Consider the following 20,240-nt stretch of genomic DNA (forward strand, 5'->3'; position numbering starts at 1 on the left):
ATGCTTGACTTTTTGCTGCACATTTGTAGACTATTTGTCATTTTGGAGGTCTTTTCTAAATCTAGTGTGAATATAGAAATTTCTGGAGACTGATAATTTACTATGAGATGCAAGTATTTTTGCCTTAGGCAACAATGATATTTTCTTGCTCGTGAATCCATGTGACTCTGGTGTCCTTAGCTAAGTTTCTTCTCAAGGTCAGGGCCTATGCCTTTGGGGCCCAGAGAAAGCTCTCAGGATATCCATGTGAGCTGATTGAAGAGTGAGCTGTTCTGTCCAGATTATTCATTTAACTGTTGGTACCGCAGATTCGCCACATCATTTGCTAATCCTTCCATCATTTGTTTTAGTGGTAGAATCACAGTATTGTGTCGGGAAAAAAGTCATCATGTTCTGCTTGCCCACAATTAATGAACACTACCTACAGTCACATTGTGGAATTGACTGGGGCCCTTAGAGTGATCTGTGCTCTAGTGGAAGCAACGCAGCTCAGCTGATGACAAGGTTGGGCTGGTGGCTGCCAGCACCCCCGTGAGCCCTCAGCGAGGGGTCTGTTGTTCCCAGCCATGGCTTTATGCTCAGAAGGCAAAGAGCTCCTTTGACTGGGGCTACTGGCTCCTTGTATCTGGCAGAATGCATGACTTCCTGTGCCAGGCGTTCTGCAGGCCTGAGGTTTTGATTTGCTGGTTTCTAAGCCTGCCTTTGCAGCTCAGGCTCGGGCAGTACACGCTTGAACGCACTGTGTCTGGGGGACAGAAATTAGAAGAGCAAGGAGACTGGCGGTCTCTCCCCAGCCATCCTATGGCGTGGGACTCGGGAGCACCTTTGGGGGCATTGGCGTACCTGGGCGGAGCAGTCACCCTTCGGAAGCTCTGGAGTTCTCCGTTTTCTCAGGTTCCTGACCAGGAGCTGACCATGACCTCACACAGCTGCCCAGGAAGTCCACAAGGGGTCAGAGTCCAGCTCGGTGTTTTGCTTCCGCTTGGCTGTCCCTTGAGGCTGGGCTTGTCAGAGAAGTACAGGGCACCAGGCACACTTGAATCAGACAAACAGCAAATACTATTTTAGTAGGAATGTGTCTGCTGTGATATTCGGATTCACTTTGATTTCTTAATTAACATCGTGCCATAGCTACTGCGTCTCTCTCTGAAATGCTCTCTGATCATTCGAGTGTAAGTTGCCGACTTTATATCACTTTGACCCTAAGTCCTTCCACGTGCATCTCGTGAAATTCAAAGCATTTTTGACATAGCCCAGGCAGTATTGGAGAAACGGGTATGTTAAAAAGTTGTTTATCTGAAACTCACATGTAACGGGCATCTTGTGTTTTTATTTGGAAAACCTAGTGAATCTCCCCTGGGGAGCAGTGGGTGGCACCTGGACTTGGTTGGAGTTGATTGAACTTATTTAGCTTTGTGGCTTGGGCAAGCTGGTGCCACCACTTTACCTGCAGATGGGAATTCTTTGTTAAAACTAGTAATTGTTTATATATTTTATTTTTTTGTAAGGCAAAGAAACAGACGTTACAAAGAGAGATTTCACATCCACTGGTTCACTCCCCGAACTGCCCACATCAGCCAGGGCTGGACCAGGCCGAAGCCAGGAGCCTGGAGCTCAGTCTAGGTCTTCCCTGTGGGTGGCAGGGATCTAACTACTTGAGCCATCATGGCTGCCTCCCAGGGTCTGCATTACAGGAAGCTGGATCAGAAGCAGAGTGGGGACTTGAACCAGGTCCTCCAATATGAGATGCAGGCGTCCCAAGCAGCATCTTAACGAGCGCACCAAACACCTGCCCCCAAAATGCAGATTCTTATGTTGCACAGTCAGTGTAGAGACTGGAGTGATGTCCACAGAGGCCCTGGGACTCCAGCAGACTTAGAGGAAATCACAGCTGCTGCGCTAATAATGGTCATTGTCCTCTGAGCTGACAGGAGATTAAAATAAAGATGCAACTGTTTTAGCAATGCTGGCAGCTGTATTTACAACTTCCCTCTGTTCTCCCTCTCCCTCTCGTATACACACACACACCCCACAGTCTGCTCTGGGATGTACTGAGTGTTCCCTGGGAGCATCCAACCGTGTGGGCTGGAGGGAGGGAGACACATTCAGGATTAAGAAGCAGCCAGCAACTCTTGGGGGCAAGAGTTGAATGAACTCCAAGGGGGATCTGAGAAGGAGTCTGGACACCGTCGACTGGGCTGGAGAACTGCCGTGGGGGTGCAGGCAGACTGTGGGGGAGCTCGAGGCTGTAACACAGTCTGCCGTCTGCTGTGACTGGCACGCTGTCCCCCTGCTGTTGCTGTTCTGGTAGTCTGCTTTTGCTCTGTGTAGTTAAGGAGTCTCCTAACTCGACTAAACGATTATCTACTGAACGCTCATTTTGATGCTGGAAGTTGGCGGAACAGGTTCAAGTGGGACTGCTGACCGTGTCAGCACAGCGTTCTGCCCTGCTACCTAGAAACTCTTCTGTCTGTCTTTGGACTAAAGCTGCCTCAGAGCTGGAGGCCAACCAGGCCAGGTAAACCACGTGTTCGCTCACCCTTGCTGGTTGCCTTGGTGTCCATCAACCTGACTTGATTTTCTTTAGTAAGTGAAGTGTCCAGTCCTTCCCCAGTCTGAAGTCTGCACTGGAGTGCTCGTCGGCAGATGCCCTGCCCTCGGCACAAGCCTGCCTCGGGGTCCCCTCTATGGCCCTGCCACACCTGCTCTTTCCAGCTTGTTCACTCCTCCCCCAAAAACAGAAACTCTTTTATTTTAGTCTAATAATAACTTTAATTTTGAAGTATTGATAAGATACATTCTTTTTTGTTTGTTTTTTTGTCATTTTATTTTTTTTAATTGAATGTATACAAATTTCATGTATTTCATGTATACAGATTTAGGAACATAGATACTTCCCTCCTCCTCCTCCCTCCTGCCCATGCTCCCAACCTTCCGCCTCCTTCCTCTCTGTTTGCTTAACACTGAGACACTTGGAGATCTTACAGCCCGCCCCCCTTTGCAGGAATCCTTTCAGAGTCTGGTTTCAGTCTAACTCTCCCAGCCATTGGACTGCACTGCCTGCGCTCACACAGGGACGAGGTGCTTTACAAGGGGCTCATTAGGATTATGACAAGCATGAAGTGAGGTTCGGGCTGAGTACTTATCTCAGGACATATCGTTACTCGAGGTACTGCATAAATGGTGGCTGTGAACTTGGTTTTTACTACTTCCGGTTGGGGTTGAGAAGAATCCAGTGCAGTGTGTGAATTAAAAAAGACTTCCAGGAGTCTGCTGAGATGTCAACAACCTAGCAACTGTGAAGGGGAAAGTCTTTAGTCTGGATCCCTCTCCAGCCCCGCGTATAATCCAGTTTAGGTTGAAACCACAGGGAGTTAGCATAAAACTGGAAAGGAATAGAAAGTTCAACAGGAAAAGAATGCCTTAGAAAATTATGATAACTTATAACTTAGAGCAGAAAACAACCCTTAAAAATGAAAAGACTAAGTAGAAATCAGAAACATACTTCATGGGCTAAGTTAAATGGAAAAAACCACTGATGGGGGCTGGCACTGTGGTGTAGCAGGTTGGGCAACCATCTGCAGTGCTAGTATCCCATGGGGGCACCGGTTCAAGTCCCGGCTGCTCCATTTCTAATCCAGTTCTTTGCTGTGGGGAGCAACTCGGACTAGACTAAGTTACTGGAATTAAGACTTATTCTATGCATCTGCTCTCCCACAATATGGCGCTGGGAGAGGAGGTAACAGCTTCTACACAGCTGCCTCCAGTTCAACCAATAAACTGTAGGACTTACTCCTGATTGGAGGAGAGCAGCGTACTCGGCGTGTGGGCAGCCGAGTTAGGATTGGCGGAGGAGGACTATAAAGGAGGAGAGAGACGGCATGCACCAGGAACATCTAAGGGGAACATCTATCTGAAGGAACACCTGTGCAGCCCCCGAGAGAGCCGGCCGGCGGTGTGCCGCTCCCCTGCGGAAGTGGGGAATGTGGCAGGGGGAACCGCCCTTCCACGGAGGTGGAAGGGTTGGTAGCCAACCCGGGAAGAACCAGCAGTAAACCCGGGGAGGGCCGAGCAGATGAAAGAACAGCGCAGGGTCCTGTGTTGTTCCTCCACGAAGACGGGGAGCGACATTTGCTTGTGGCCAAGGAAAGCAGTGGAAGATGGCCCAAGTGCTGGGGCCTCTGCACCCATGTGGGAGATCTGGAAGAAGCTCCTGGCTTTGATCAGCCCAGCTCTGGCCATTGTGGCCATTTGGGGAGTGAGGGGAGTGAACAGGCAGATGAGGACCTCTCTCTGTCTCTTCCTCTCTCTCTGTCTCTGTAACTCTGCCTCTCAAGTAAATAAATAAATCTTAAATTAAAAAAAAACACTGAAGCAAAATATGTCTGTATATGGACAGGACTATCAGATCAAATGCAGACATGAAGATGGTGAACTAGGGCTGGTTTAAGATTTTAATCTTATAAGCTTCCTCCAATTTCTAAGCCTCCAGACTCAGTGTTCAATGGCATTTACCTCTGTGGGTTAGGATTAGGAGTGTCTTCCATTCTTTCTGTTGTTTTCTGCACTGTTTCCATTTTTTAACAGAAATAAATTACTTCTATAAGCAGAAAAAAAATTGTTCTCATACTTTAAAAAAAGAAAGTCTAAAATCTCAAGTTTTCTGAAATGCTAGTAGACCAGCAGGGGTGGTTACAAAGAGAAGGGACTTATCTGGGCCTTGCAAAACAAAGACCGGCCTGATCCTGCCCCAGCTGCACTCAGCGGCCTAGGAACCCTGGCTCCAGGAACGGCCACGCCCCCTACTGGCCGCCCCGGGTCCCTCTTCCTGTTATTCTCAGGGAAGTTCCTTTAGCTCACTTACTCCTCACCACTTTTCCCTGACAAGCATCTTCCCAGGGTGGAGGGTTTTAGGGTGAGAAAGGACCTGAGATCTTATTTATTTGACTTCCTTCTGAGACCTTGGAATTCCGAAGCCAGAAAGTGTGAATGAATTGATTACCAAGCAGGTTTCTTAAACTCCCTCCTCCAATGTTCAGGCTAGAACTACATGATTCCTAGATTTGACCCTTGCGGGAGTGGGGAACCTTTTCTCTGCCAAGGACCATGTGCCTATTTATAACATCAATCTCGGGCCATCCACAATTATGAACTTAAAAATTAGCCTGCTGTAGATTTCTTCAATTGAATCTCACCTGTGGTGGCCATGGCAGGGCCAAACCAAGTGATTTCACGGGTCTTTTACAGCCCTCTGGCCAGATGTTCCCTACCCTTGCGAGTTTAAAGAAATCTAATGAAGAAACGAACAGTGACAGTCTCTGACAGATGCCTGGAGCCCAGCTGCAGGTGGATGATAGGTGGGGCCCCCATGCTCCCCCTCTGCCTCCTCCCATCCCCAGGGCCTTTCTCTTCCTGCCCCAAGGACTCCATCTTTTTTATTTTTTTTAAATATTTTTATTTTACTTTATTTGAAAGAGTTACAGAGAGGTCGAGCCAGAGAGACAGGTCTTCCATTCTGCTGATTCACTCCCCAAATGACCACAACAGCCACAGAGCTGATTGAAGCCAGGAGCCAGGACCTTCTTCCAGGTCTCCCACGTGGGTGCAGTGGCCCAAGGATGTGGGCCATCTTCTGCTTTCCCAGGCCACAGCAGAGAGCTGGATCAGAAGTGGAGCAGCTGGGTCTCAAACGCACCCATATGGGATGCCAGTGCTTCAGGCCTGGGCTTTAACCCGCTGCACCACAGGACTCCATCTTGCCTCTTCCACTCTGCTCTGACCGCTTCTAGCAGGTTCTTCTTTCCCAGCTTCCTACAAGCACAGGTGTAGGGAGCCAGTAGATTTTCTAGTATTGTGTTTCATTGATGTAACACATCTTTTCCCAGGAAGTGCATTGTCCTAGGAACTATAGGAAATATTAAAGAAAAATATTAAAGAAAAAGTAAACAAAATCCTACCCTTTTTTGGGGGGCAGGGAGGTCGAGACTGTTTAGAGAAACCAACAGGTAACCTACTAGGTCACCATCCTGAGGAGCCTGCATTCTCTTTTTCATCTTAGGGTTGCTCATTGCACCTGCTTCATGCTGACCCCGGTGTGTTTCGATTCTGAGAAGATGTTTTCTGTGCCCACCGCTTTTCCCCTAAGAGAATTCCCATGTGAGGTGTTATGGTGAGGTGCCAGTGAGCTGTGGCCTGACCAGAGTCACTCCATTTTGTCCCTGGGTGTCCTCAATTTTTTTTTTTTCAAACCAATCACACAACCACTACCTACTCAAAAACTAATCTTATAAGAATGTTATCCATAGGGTTTGTTTACATTAAGTTCCGGGAAATGTATTCGATGCCCCGAGATCAGGGTAACCTTGCTTGCTCCAGCTTCTGTGACAAATGCTTAGCTTTGTAATTAACTCCCAACAAGATGTGGTTTTTCCTTTATCAGCTTACTCCTGGGCTCAATCAGGGCTGCATGATTTGCAGAGCACGTGAGACCATGCCCCCGCGCAGCCCCCGGCTTTCAGAGGTAAAGACTCCATAATTCGACCCTGAGACTTTGACGTCTCCTGTAACCGTGTTTCAAATTTAACAGTGGGATTTGAAGAAACGAGTGATCTGTGCAGGGCAAAGGATTGTCCAGGAGTTCCTCAGGGAAGGAAAAGTGTTGCCCTGTTCTTTTCCAGAGATCTGTGGACCAGAAAGGGAAGGTCCTTATGTGTGTGGGGTCAGGCCAGGCTTTTCAACATCCATGTGTTGTGGGGAAAGGGGTTTAATTTACATTCCCCGCTGTTGCCATGCACAAACACAGGAATTCTTAGTCTAAAGTAAATTGTACTCAAAAGGTGAGAAAGTGGATACACACACATGTACACGTGAGCAGGGCTTGTCTGACTCCGAGAGGCCCAAGGGGAGAGAGGGGTGGGGGAAGGGAAACAGAGAGCCAGCACTCCAGCTCTGTTCAGTTATTGGTCTGTTTCATGAGGTCCAGGCAGGGGTGCCTCTACAGGCGTGGAAGCCACCAGGGAGTTTTTCTATCTCCATAGAATCATGGGGAGCTTAATCTCCATATTTCCATGGTATCCTGGCTCCCCATATGGGATGATGAAACAGGTGCATCCTGGGGAAAGGGGGCCTTTTGATTGACAAGTAGGACAGAATTACACATGGAGCAGAGGCTTGTGGCTTGTGGGTACCACCTGCTCTACAGATACCACATGGGCCTTCAAAACCCTCTAGAAAGAAAAATTACTGCAATTGACAAGGTGGACTGTCTCATACTGAACTCGTGAGTTCTAGGTTGCTTAAATGTACGTGCCTGAGCTGGTTTTAGGTGCAATATGTATACTTTTTGTTCGAGAGACACCCCATATATCAGGTAACTAAAGTGGATAGTAGATTCTGCCTGACTTATTTGCTTATTTTTAGATTTTTATTTATTTATTTATTTGAGAGGCAGAGTTATAGACAGAGGAATAGACAGAAAGAGAGGTCTTCCAACTGCTGGTGCACTCCCCAAATGGCCACAGTGGCCACAGCTGGGCCGATCTGAAGCCAGGAGTCTTCCAGGTCTCTCTCACGTGGGTGCACGGGCCCAAGCGTTTGGGCCATCCTATACTGCTTTCCCAGGCCATAGCAGAGAGCTGAATCAGAAGAGGAGCAGCTGGGGCACAAACTGGCGTTCATATGGATGCTGGCGTCACAGGCGGAGGTTTAGCCCACTACGCCACAGCGCCAGTCCCCCTGCCTGATTCATTGAAGCGTTGTTTGCAGCGGTTAAATGGCAGAGAGTAGTAAAGCTGTTCTGGGGGCCAGACCTAGCCCTGACCTTAAGTAGACAGAGGCTTTGGACCTTCCAGGGTCTCAGGGTGTTAGGAAAAGAGTTGCAGATTGGTGCCTCCTCACATGGAGCACCAAAATGTTAGAAAAAGAGGCTCAGAATAGAGAGGAGGCACTGTACGAATTTACAGCCAAACCGAATTTATTCAGAAATATATCCATAGAGGTGGGTGACCAGCTGCCCGTGTGCACACTGATAGAACACGTGGCAGAAGGCCCCGCCCCCAGGGACCTGGCCTTTTTATTTTAGGAGGGCTGGGCATGGGGGTTGGGTGGGGGGCAGCAGGCGGAGGGGAATTCCTGGAATTGGTCTTTCAGGTGTTCAGAGCAACTGGCCCTTCAGGTGGCTGTAAGGGGCGGGGTGTGAAGGCCATAGGGTGTGAGACCCAATTGAGTTTCAAGGGCAAGGAATACATTCCAGTGTTTATCTATTTTGGGCAATGAGGGGGAATAGCTGAGGCTTCTGTCATTGTTCCATCATGGAATCAGAGTTCATCTTGTCACCCCTGGAGGACTTTGTGGTCCCCGTGTTTCTTGTACCCTGAGCTTCAGCTGACTATCCTCGCCCCTCCCTCAGATGGCTCAGACTTCTCTTTGGGAGAGAAAAGCAAATACAGAGCTCTTAGGTAGCTGCCTAAGGTGGCTGGTTAAGTCTCCCCACTCCTGGGGCAGGAGGTGTTCAGTGTGAGGGGAACAGGTGGTGGAGACTGTGCCCACGCAGTCCCAAAGCTGGAAGTCTTGTCTTTAAATTTCTCTGTCTCGTCAGTCTGATCTCAACTCGTTCCATTGCACGCACGGATGGTTCAGACCAAGACAACTGCAATGATGAATTGTTTGGATAGAAGCCTGCTGTCTGGACCTGGGTGCAGACCACCAGGGACGGCCAGCTCTGCACGCTCTGGCTTGTGGGCGCGAATTCACTTGCAGGGTTCCACGTGACTAACTGCTTAGACTTGCCTGGTTTCCTGCATTGCTCTTTCTGTAGTCATTTATTTATTTATTTATTTATTTTTTCTGCAGAGCTTCTTGGGGTATTTCCTACTGGATGGTGGAGCTATATATTAAGTTCTGTCACATTGTACCATATTGGAGGCCCTGTTACTACACTCCGACAGGCTGTTATGTGCTGTGGCACAGTAGGTTTTTAGTGTGTGGCCTGCTTCACGCTCTGAAGCTGATCCCCGTGTTTACTGTCACTCAAAGCCTCACTGCAGAGTGACAGGTGACAGCAGGAGCTGCTTTCCTTGCGGTCTGAGTCCTGCTGTTTCCCTGGCCACCTGGCATCAGAAGACTGAACCCCACTGTCCTCTTTTGATTTTCTTTTTAAATTTTTTCCTGATGTTATTTTTTCTATTCGTGAAGTTTTTTTTTTTTTTTTAATATTTATTTATTTATTTGAAACACAGAGTTACAGAGAGGCAGAGAGAGAGAAAGGTCTTCCAACCATTAGTTCACTCTCCAGATGGCCGCAATGGCCGGAGCTGTGCTGATCCTAAGCCGGGAGCCAGGAGCTTCTTCTGAGTTTCCCACATGGGTGCAGAGGCCCGAGGACGTGGGCCATCTTCTACTGCTTTCCCAGGTCATAGCAGAGAGCTGGATCAGCAGTGGAGCAGCCAGGACTTGAACTGGCGCCCCTATGGAATGCCGGCACTGCAGTACAGTCTCCAGTAGCAGACTGAGGGCTGTTCCGATGACCGCGTGTTGGTTTTCTGCCTGTTAACCTTGGGCCCTGCATTTATCAGGCAGCTGTGGCAGCGATGAGTAACAAATAAGTCTCAGCAGCTTCTCCCAGGAACACCCGCTTCATCCTGGCGGGTGTGAGGCTGGCCCCAGTTTGAGCCCGGCTGGCTCAGCTGAACGCCAGGCTTCTGGTCAGCTTCGCGTCTGGGCTGTGTTTTAGGACCTACACTGAGGGATCCTCAGCTCCTGTGGTGTGCTCGTCTGTCAATCACCTGAGCCAATCAGGCCACACATCTGAAGGGCGTGGCCCTGAACCGGTGCGGTGCCAGGCTGCCCACATCCTGTCTGTGAAATGCAGTCACAGGGCCAATCCGGGAGAGCGGAGCGGCGGGGTGTTGGTTTCTGGGGCTGCTGTAAGAAACGCCGCAGATGCCTGGCTCATACAATGGGAACTTATTGTTTCGCAGTTCTGGAGCCCTGGCAAGGAGAAGCAAAACTGATAGGAGGCTATTGTGTCGGAGGGAACCTCTGCACCAGGCACCAACAGGCCAGACTACAACCCCACAGGGAGTCGCTGCTGTCCCCAGACCGAGTCCCCTGACTTTGGAGAACTCAGGAGAGGGACACGCGGGCCGGTTTCGGTGGCAGGATGATGATGTACTCTCTGCGTGAGTCCTTGCCAAAAGGAGGTAGCCGATGAGTTCCTATTCTCCCTTTCTCTGGGCCCTCCCTCCAGAGTGGAGCAACTTTGAAGTGACCGAGCCACGTTTTGTTCTTGGTGGCTGCTTTCTTCCTATATAACCCACCCCATCTGCTCAGCCCACTGGAACACTGCTTCGAGAATCTCAAACAGCAAACAAAGCTAGTGAAGATCTTTAAACTACATTGTTTGGAGGTGGGGGGTAGGGGAGTCCATGCAATGGGTTAAGCCCCGAGCATCCCATATTGGAGCACCGGTTCGAGTCTCAGGTGCTCCAGTTCTGATCCAGCTCCTTGCTGAGGTGCCTGGGAAGGCAGGAGAAGATGACCCAAGTGCTTGAACCCCTGCCACCCACATAGGATGGCGAGATGGAGTTCTTGGCTCCTGGCTCAGACCTGGCCATTGCGCTGTTTGGGGACTGAACCAGTGAATGGAAGCCCTCTTTCTTTCTCTCCCTCTCCCTCTCTATCTTTCAAATAAAGAAAGAACAAAAAGTGCAGGTGGAACCCCTGGGGTTGGGGGCAGAAGGCATGGATGTGGTTCTGTTATGGGCTAGGATTGGACCTGAATTAACTTTCCAGGTTCCTGCCTTTTACTTAGGGAAGGATTTTACATACAGGTCCAAACACGACATGCAGTGTGGTAAACCTTATTTACAAAGTGAGAAGAATACACAGGCCCATTAGGGCTTTCTTAAGGGAGAATGGGGCCAAAGAAAAGGCGTTCTCATACCCTGCTCTGTTCGTACTGAGTCCACCTGGAGCAGGGAGAGTGCATCCATGCTTCGTAGCTTTTATGAGCTTTAAAATATGAAAGTGCTTACCAAGTACCACCCCTGCGTCCTGGGTAAGAGGAGATGCTTCCTGAGGAGGGGTCCCCTGACTGACAGGTGGGTGAACATGGCAACAGATTGAAGGAGGTGTGGCTTCCAGCTCATGAACTTAAAGTTATCTATTTAAGCTATCCCACATCAGCCCCATCTTAGATGGGACTAACCCTGGCCTTCCTGGGCCAGTCTTCCTGTCTGTTGTCACTGAGCAAATGGAGAGTGTCCACACTTCTCAGAACACCTGCCGTCGATGGCCACTGGGCCATGGGCGCAGTCTTCCAAACAGCGCGAGGGTCTGTGGGCACAGAGCAGGTGGTCTGGGTTTTGGTAAGGCCACGTTCCCAGCCATGAGCTCTGTCTCTGGTGCCCGTCCCTTGCACGGCCTCACGGGGCTGTGTGCGATCGCCCTTGAACGCCAGTGAAATGATTCAGATTGGGGGGAGGGGTCGGAGCCCCAAGCGTCTCTGGCTCCGCCTTCCATCTTCAAAGCCGACACTCTTTCGACCTGAGGAGTCTCCTCTGGGCTCTGTTTTCTAGAACGTAGTGCTGAGGAACGGCACCGAGATCTTCGACTCCTGGGAGAAGCCCCCTCTGCCCGTGTACACGCAGTTCTATTTCTTCAACGTCACCAATCCAGAGGAGATCCTCAGAGGAGAGAAGCCTCTGTTACAAGAAGTGGGGCCGTACACCTACAGGTGAGTCCTGACCGCTCCCTGCCCGCCGAGTCCCATGCCACCTCCCACGAGGGGGCTCAGACAGGCTTTGGTGCTGTTCTGAGCACTGCTGCTCTGCGCGCATGCGCGGCACCTCATCCGAGCGTGGCTTTGCATAAAATCTTTCATTTATTCAAAACGGCAGAGAAAGAGAGAGCACGCTCATTCACATCCACTTGCTCTCCCCCAGATGCTTGCAATAGACAGGGCTGGGCCAGGCTAGAGCCAGGAGACAGGAACTCAATCCAGGTCTCCCACAAGGGTGGCAGGAACCCTGTTACCCGAGCCATCATTACTGCCTCCTAGGGTCTGCATTAGCAGGAAGCTGGAGTCTGGAGTTGGTGCCAGGAATGAAACCCAGGCACTGCCGTGTGGGAGGTGGGTGTCTTAACCACAAGGCAAACACCTGTTCTCAGAGTTTTGAAATGATAACTATTTCAATGAGCAATCTCCCCTCCCTAGTCGTGGGGGTCCTCATCTGTGGATTCAACCAATTGCAAATTTAAAATATTCCCCCAAATCCTCTGATGTTGCTCACATGCAGTACCCCGAGTCTGTACTGAACAAGAACAGACTTTTTTCCTGATATTGATCCTTAAACAGTAGAGTACCCCAACTATTTACATAACATTTACACGTACTCGGCATTGCAAGGGATCTAGAGGGGTTTTAAGGTTTACAGGAGGGTGTGCACAGGCCATTTGCAAATGCTACCGCATTTTATGGCAGAAACAGCATCAGTGAGTTTTGTATCTGCGGGAAAGGCTGGAGCCCATGGCCTGCAGATACTGGGGGGGAGCTGTAACCGGTTTCCTTTGTAACCCTCTGTATTTTCTGTAAATGCTGGTCTGAGAAAGGGGCTAGAGATTTTAACCAAAGGGGCCGTGGCGCATGGAAGGCTGGAGCTTGAGAACAGAAATTTAACATGAGCCACATACATGATTTAGAGTTCCCAGGGCTGGCGTTGTGGTGTAGCAGGGTAAGCCACCAGCTGCGATGCTGGCGTCCCATATGGGCGCCAGTTTCAGGCCCAGCTGCTCCATTTCTGATCCAGCTCCCTGCTAACGGCCTAGGAAAGCAATGGAGGATCGTCCAAGTTCTTTGACCCCTGCCACCCACCAGGGGAGACCTGGATGCAGCGCTTGGGTTTGGTCTGGCCCAGCCCTGGCTGTTGCGGCCACTTGGGGAGTGAACCAATGAATAGAAGATCAATTGCTCTCTCATTCTTGCTCTCACTTCTTTCAAATAAATAAATAAGTCTAAAAAAAAAGTGAGCTCGCTGCCTCTCCGGCCTTCACGCTAACACTGCCTTGGTGTGTGTGTCCATGAGCGTGCTGACTACGTGCACGTTAACAACCGCTCTGCGTTTCTGTAAGCCCTCCTGCCCAGTGTGCTGGAAGTCTCAGGAGGGGCAGAGACCCAGTCCTTTCCTCTCGGAATATGCAGTGTCTGGTACATCTTCGTGGAGTCAGTACGGGAAGCCTCCTCAACCGTGATTAAAATCCATAGACCCGGCTGGCGCCGCGGCTCACTAGGCTAATCCTCCACCCGTAGCGCGGCACCCTGAGTTCTAGTCCTGGTCGGGGCGCCAGATTCTGTCCCGGTTGCCCCTCTTCCAGGCCAGCTCTCTGCTGTGGCCAGGGAGTGCAGTGGAGGATGGCCCAAGTGCTTGGGCCCTGCACCCCATGGGAGACCAGAAACACCTGGCTCCTGGCTTCGGATCAGCGTGATGCTCCGGCTGCAGCGCACCGGCCACGACGGCCATTGGAGGGTGAACCAACGACAAAGGAAAACCTTTCTCTCTGTCTCTCTCACTGTCCACTCTGCCTGTTAAAGAAATCCATAGACCCAAGTGGAAGAATCGTCGGAAACCACGGGACATGGGGAACTCAGCTGGTGTCAGGAGATCTAACCTCGGAAACTCAAGGATAAGCTCAGGAAGTGAGGTCGTGCCCTGGCCATGAGCAGCTTTGTTAGGCACACGCACAGGTGTGGTGCCAGCTGCTCAGAGCTCCGAGCCAGCATGAGCGCACTGTGAGATCGGGGATTTGTAGAAAAACATGGCTTTTGAGGGAGACATCTGGCCCCTCCGCAGAGTCTGTGAGCCTTCTGTTTGCCTTTTGCAGTCATTCAGTGGATCTTACTTGAGCCGCTGGCGACCCAATCATACTGTTACTTAGGCTGCACAGGACAGCCCAGCGCCCCAGCCCCTGCTGTGGCGCTCTGCCCTTGCAGGGGTTCTGTGGCTCAGGTGACTGCTGACGGTGGCCAGGGGACCTGGGACAAAGGGAAGGAGGGGTCAGAGTACCAATGCTTTTGGGGAAAGGTGATGTTGATAAAAAACCAGTCAGTCTGGTTTAGGGGCCTATTTTCATTTTTTGTAAAGCTGCCGATTGAGCAACCCTGGAGCAGGTCTGAGAACAGTGCCATTCTGCCTGCTGAGCTTTTTGCTCAGGGCCATATTTGCCTAAAACCTGTGTCAGATTGAAGGTGTCCTGTGGCTCATGCAAGCTTTTTGAGATTCTATTTTGTGTTTTGTCAGGGGTCTTTTTCTATTGTGCCTACTCTTTAAATTTCAACAATTTAAAAAAGTAATTTTCCTAAAGACTCTTTTAACTGATTTTCGTATTTCTCACAAATTTATATCTTGCTGTTAAATATCTCCTTTTTGGGTTTCTTAGTTTTTCTGTTTGCTTTGATAGTAAGAAAAAAGGTGTGAGGGATACATGGTGAGTGGTTTTGCAAAGTTGTTCATTGGTCATTAAATAATGCTGGATTACAAAATAGCAAACCACATGCACAATGTACATAGTACTGAATTAAAAGGTCACTATATTTTATATTATACAATTCTGTATACATTATTGCTAAACTTGAAAATGTAGTACAACAAAAGAGGCATCCTGTATGGGTGCTGGTTCATGTCCTGGCCACCCTGCTTCTGATCCAGCTCTCTGCATTGCCCTGGGAGTGCAGTGGAGGATGGCCCAAGTGCTTGGGCCCCTGACACACATGGGAGACCCGGAAGAAGCTCCTGGCTCCTGGCTTCAGATCAGCTCAGCTCTGGGCATTGCAGCCATCTGGAGAGTGAACCAGCAGATGGAAAACCTCTCTCTCTGCCTCTCCTTCTCTCTCTGTCTCTGTAACTCTGCCTCTCAAATAAATAAAAAAAAATTTTTTTTTTGATAGGCAGAGTTAGACAGTGAGAGAGAGAGAGACAGAGAGAAATGTCTTCCTTCCGTTGGTTCACTCCCCAAATGGCCACTATGGCCGATGCGCTGCACCGATCCGAAGCCAGGAGCCAGGTGCTTCCTCCTGGTCTCCCATGCGGGTGCAGGGCCCAAGCACTTGGGCCATCCTCCACTGCACTCCCAGGCCACAGCAGAGAGCTGGACTGGAAGAGGAGCAACCGGGACAGAATCTGTTACCCTGACTGGGACTAAAACCTGGCGTGCCGGTACCAAGTGAGCTGCGGCGCTGGCCAATAAAATCTTTAAAAAACAAAAAACAAAAAACAAAAAAACAAAAACAAAAACAAAACTTAAGCTTCTAAAAAGTTAAGGAAATTAGAAAAAGATCTCCTCTGTCTTTCTAGTGTGTACAGAAATTATAGCCAGGTACCTGTGAATTTTAAATGCACTAGAATTGCCTGCTCAGGCCTGAGGGGTCCAGGTAGCCATTGGGGGCCTGGGAGACCATCTTCCTGTTAAGCAGCGCAGTGGTTTCCTGCACATCTTCAACAGCGTGGGCCAAGACCGCCCGCACCCACCCTCTTAGTGTTTTTTCTCAGTAGAGAGGAAAACCAATAAATGCTTCCTCTGTTACAAAGGATTGTTGAGCTGAAAACAAGACACAGGGCGCGCTCTGTCTGCCTCAAAGCGGAACAGAGGTTTACACAACCACAGAGCCTCTCTTCCCGCCCCTGTGAGACACGTGGGAGTCGGCCTTGGCCGCCCCTAGCAGCTCACGCACAGTGGCTCAGGAGCCCACCTGACCCCACTAGCTCATTTCCCGCACGTGTCCCGCCCACAGTGCTGCTGCCTTTGGAAGCCCGGGCCTGCCTTTCCTCTGGTCACTCCTCTAGAATGTACTGTTTGAGGGTGACGATGTATGGAGATATGTTTATATATATGGTGGTAGGGGGAAGGAGATTGACCAAAAGTTCATGGAAAATATGTGTGCCGACAGTCTATGTGATTCACATATAAATTCCCCAGGGTGTTCTGAAGTCCCGTGTATAAGCCAGACTTTGTGTAAGCCACTGCTGTGAGTTACTTTTCTCGCGTGATGTGGTAGCATATGGTGGATTCCCCGCGGAAAGGAACCAGGACTTGGGCTCCATCTTAAGGACTTATCACAGGCCCTTGCACTTGGTGCATTAGCCATAGCAGCCAAGCATTCAGTCTGTGCCTAGCAGGTTGTGTTTTTTTTTTTTTTTTTTAAGACTTATTTATTTATTTGGAAGGAAGAGTGAGAGAGAGAGAGAGAGAGAGAGAGAGGTCTTCCATCCACTGGTTCATTCCTCAAATGCCCTTAACAGCCAGGCCTGGGCCAGATGGAAGCCAGGAGCCAGGGGCTTCTTCCAGGTCTCCCACAGGGCTGCAGGGGCCCAAGCACTTGGGCCATCTTCTGCTGCTTTCCCAGGTGCATTGGCAGAGAGCTGGATTGGAAATAGAGCAGCTGGGATTTGAACCAGTGCCCATATGGGATGCCGGCACTGCAGGCGGTGGCTCTACCCACTACACCACAGCGCCACCCCCTTGTGCCTAGCATTCTACCTGGATTACAGATGCATGCAGATGTAATCTCACAACAGCCCTCCACGTTATGTTATTGCTTGTTTTTACAGATGAGGACACTGAGGTGCACAGCCGTGAGTGGCTGCTCAGTCCCAGCAGGCGTGGCCGTGCAATGGTGCAGGGGGTCCCCCCTCTGCCTCTGGCCCGGGTGCTCAGTCCCAACTCACAGCAGCTCTCACCGGAGAGGAACCCACATACCTGAGAGAGGGGGATTATGTGATGGGACCGTGTGCCGCTCAGATCCCCGGCATTGCTGAGGAATTAGATGTGCAGATGTTAATTTTCCAGCCAATTAAGATGACTCCTTTTGGTTTCCGTCGCTCACCTAGGGCTATTATTTCTAAAATTAGTCCTCTCTAAAATCAGTCATGCATTTCTGCCCTGGTTAACAACTTCATGGAGTGTAAGTCAATCATTTCTTAATGACTAGAACTGTCATCATGAGTAACAAATGTTAAATCTACAGCCCGAGACTGATGAGCCTCTCTACCAATTCTGGGGACCACACCAGCTGCTTTTTTTTTTTTTTTTAATATTTATTTATTTATTTGAAAGGCAGAGTTGCAGAGAAGCAGAGGCAGAGAGAGAGAGAGAGAGAGAGAGAGAGAGAGAGAGAGAGAGGTCCTCCATCATTGGTTCACTCCCAAATGGCAGCAATGGGCCAGAGCTGTGTCGATCAGAAGCCAGGAGCCAGGAGCTTCTCCAAGTCTCCCATGCGGGTGCAGGAGCCCAAGGACTTGGGCCATCTTCCATTTCTTCCCAGGCCATAGCAGAGAGCTGGATCGGAAGTGGAGCAGCCAGGACTTGAACCGGCACCCATATGGGATGCCAGCACTGCAGGTGGCAGCTGGCCCCAACACTAGCTGCTTTTAAATGGGCTTTCCTTCATTCCTTTTTAGGCCCAGGGTTGGCTTTCTGTCTAAACCCATTTGTGTTTCTAAAGGTTTCGTGAGTCTTCTGATACTTTTTGCCTTCCATCTGCCGCTCACTGGAGCCGTCCCTGTTTCTCATTGGCTATGGTTGATCTACTTGGTGGTGGGGGGAGATTTAGGTACCTGGCTTTATTGGTGGTGGTGTTCAGACCACATGTCTGTGCCCTGCGGCCGTCCTGGGAGGCCAGATCGACAGGAGTGTTGAGGAGGGACGCCTCCTGGTTCCCTCCAGCCATCGTCTGCTTTTGGAGAGGAGGGCTCTGAGTCTCCCTCCCTGGTTTCTGGGCCTCTGCAGAGTGGGAGGCCGCTCCCGGCAGCCCCTGGCACGCCTTCCTTTAGCTAGAGCCATGCTGTGAGGGCCTTGAGTGGCTGAGGGGGCTTCGTGTGCCAGAGGCCTGCCAGAGGAATTGCATTTACTGTGGTTGAGAAACACTGGCTTTGGCCTCTGCTGGGTTCACTTGCAAGGCGGGAAGTGATTGGCATCTTCATGCTCAATTTCTTGTTCATGTTCATTCTTACAGGGTCAGCAATAAAGAATATTTTGATTTTTATTTTCCTTTAATAATTTTTATAACATTGAACTGTCCACTTTGTTCTTATTTGAAACACAAACACAAAGAGAGCTTCCATGTGCTGGTTCACTCCCCCAGATGCCTGCAACAGCTAGCACAGGGCCAGGCTGAAGCCAGGAGCTCAGAACTCAACCCAGGGCTCCCCCTATGGGTGGCAGAGACCCAACTACTCCGGCCGTCACCTGGTACTTTTAGGGTTTACATTAACAGAGAGCTGGAATTGGGAGTGGAACCCAGACACTCCAATATGGGATGCAGATGTCCCAATGATTTTTTTATTCAAGATTTATTTTTATTTATTTGAAAGCCAGAGTTACAGAGGGAGAGGTAGAGACAGAGAGAACGAGAATCTCCCATTCACTGGTTCACTCCCCAGATGGCTGCAGCAGCCAGTGCTGGGCCAGACCGAAACCAGGCGTCAGGAGCTTCATCCAAGTCTCCTACGTGGTAGGTACAGGGGCCCAAGCACTTGGGCCATCTTCTGCTGTTCTTCCCAGGCCAACAGCAGGGAGCTGGATCGGAAGTGGAGCAGCCGGAACTTGACTGGTCCCAATATGGGATGCCCACATCGCAGGTGGCAGCTTTATCCACTACACCATAGCACTGCCCCCCGCCATGATATATATATATATATATATTTTTTTTTTTTTTGACAGAGTGGACAGTGAGAGAGAGAGACAGAGAGAAAGGTCTTCCTTTGCTGAGCCAGCAGAGAGCTGGCCTGGAAGAGGGGCAACCGGGACAGAATCTGGCGCCCCGACCGGGACTAGAACCTGGTGTGCCGGCGCCGCTAGGCGGAGGATTAGATTAGCCTAGTGAGCCGGGCGCCGGCCTTCGCCATGATATCTTAATCACTGTTAAGCACCCACCCTGTCACTCCTCCGCGGGCTCGTGGGAGAATGACACCGGACCAGACGCTGTTGTTTAAGCGAATGACTATTATTCCGGCTTTCCTCCTCCCGTCCATATCCGAGTCACAGCACCACTTGTCGCTCCCCCACTCGCGGAGGAACGACACCGGATGCTGTTTTCTTTCCCCGGTCCTTCCCGGATTTGCTGCCGCTCCCCCGCCTCCGCGGAGGAGCAGCACTGGCGAGCTCTCCGGCCGACTCCCTCAGAGGGGGCCCTGCATGTTGTCTCTCTCCCCCTTTTATAGTCCTCTCCCACCAATGCGTGCTCTGCTACCCACGTGCTGAGCACGCTGCTTTCTTCCAATCAGAGGTTGGGTCAGGAATCAGCTAATTAAGGAAGCAGCTGTGTAAGATTTGTTTACTCCCTCTCAGCGCCTTATGGTGGGAGATCAGACACATAGAGTTAGTTTCAGTACACAGTCTCAGTACTTATTTGTCTCCCGGGCTCCCCGCCATGTTGCGGGAGACAGACCCTGCTCCCCACACCACCAGGAAAACATTTTAAAAATCCTCTCAGAGTCAGTAAACAGAAACAAGCATAAATGAAAGAGGCCGTAGGCTTGGGATGGCTCAGGCTTCTGGGTTCACTACCTCGGCTTGGGAAAAGAGAACAAAGAGTAAGACAGAGCCAGGTCACGGACTGCTGATACTGGTCTGAAACTCAGCCAGGTGGGTTCCTGGGTTTGCGCCTACTCTTGAGTCCCAGGCCTTGGTGTCCTGGGCTGGAACTTTGTCTACGTGTGAATAGGTGTTCACCGTGGGGGCGCTTTTTCCTGCTTCTCTTCCCTGAGCGGTGCACTGGCCGGGTGCACTAGCCAGGTGCTCTCGCTGGGCACGCATGTGCCGAGGCAGAGCGCTCAGCGTGCAGAAGCAGCCTGCCTCTGAAGACACGGGGCCCCTCCAGGCCCTCTCTTCAGCAGGCGCCGCGCACAGGGAGAGGACCAGGACTGGTTGTTCCCTTTCTGCATGCACCGGCCTTGGCTGAGCCAGGGCTCCGCCATGAAACCTCCTCTCCTCCTCCACACCCTCAGAGTCTCGTTGTCTCCCCTTCTGTGCGTCGGGTCTGGGGACCAGGATTTTAAACCTGGTTCTGATACTTCCTGGTGGTCTTGGGTCTCCATTTGCTCAGGAAAGAGTGGCCCTTCTGCCGCTCTTCCAGGCCCCGAGGAAGTGAGACCGTGACACTTGCTCTGTTTTACCACGGGCCGGCTGGCAGGATTAAGTGAAACAACACGAAATCTTGTGCCTTCAGCCCTTTGCCGAGCCATGGCAGT

General features: G+C 50.6%; 1 protein-coding gene across 2 annotated transcripts in view; it reads left to right on the plus strand.

Moving 5' to 3' along the window:
• SCARB2 (scavenger receptor class B member 2) overlaps nucleotides 1-20,240 on the plus strand; it is a 65,254-nt gene that overhangs the window by 16,985 nt on the left and 28,029 nt on the right. Inside the window, exon 2 of one of the 2 annotated variants that reach the window (XM_002717104.6) lies at nucleotides 11,577-11,734. The exons of the other annotated variant lie outside the window; for it this stretch is intronic. Coding sequence (XP_002717150.1) covers nucleotides 11,577-11,734 — 158 coding nt within the window. The remainder of the gene's footprint in view (nucleotides 1-11,576; nucleotides 11,735-20,240) is intronic. 2 annotated transcript variants of the gene reach the window in all.

This window comes from Oryctolagus cuniculus, chromosome 8 (assembly GCF_051225735.1).
Source record: "Oryctolagus cuniculus isolate XC-2025 breed Fujian yellow rabbit chromosome 8, ASM5122573v1, whole genome shotgun sequence".
NCBI lineage: Eukaryota > Metazoa > Chordata > Mammalia > Lagomorpha > Leporidae > Oryctolagus > Oryctolagus cuniculus.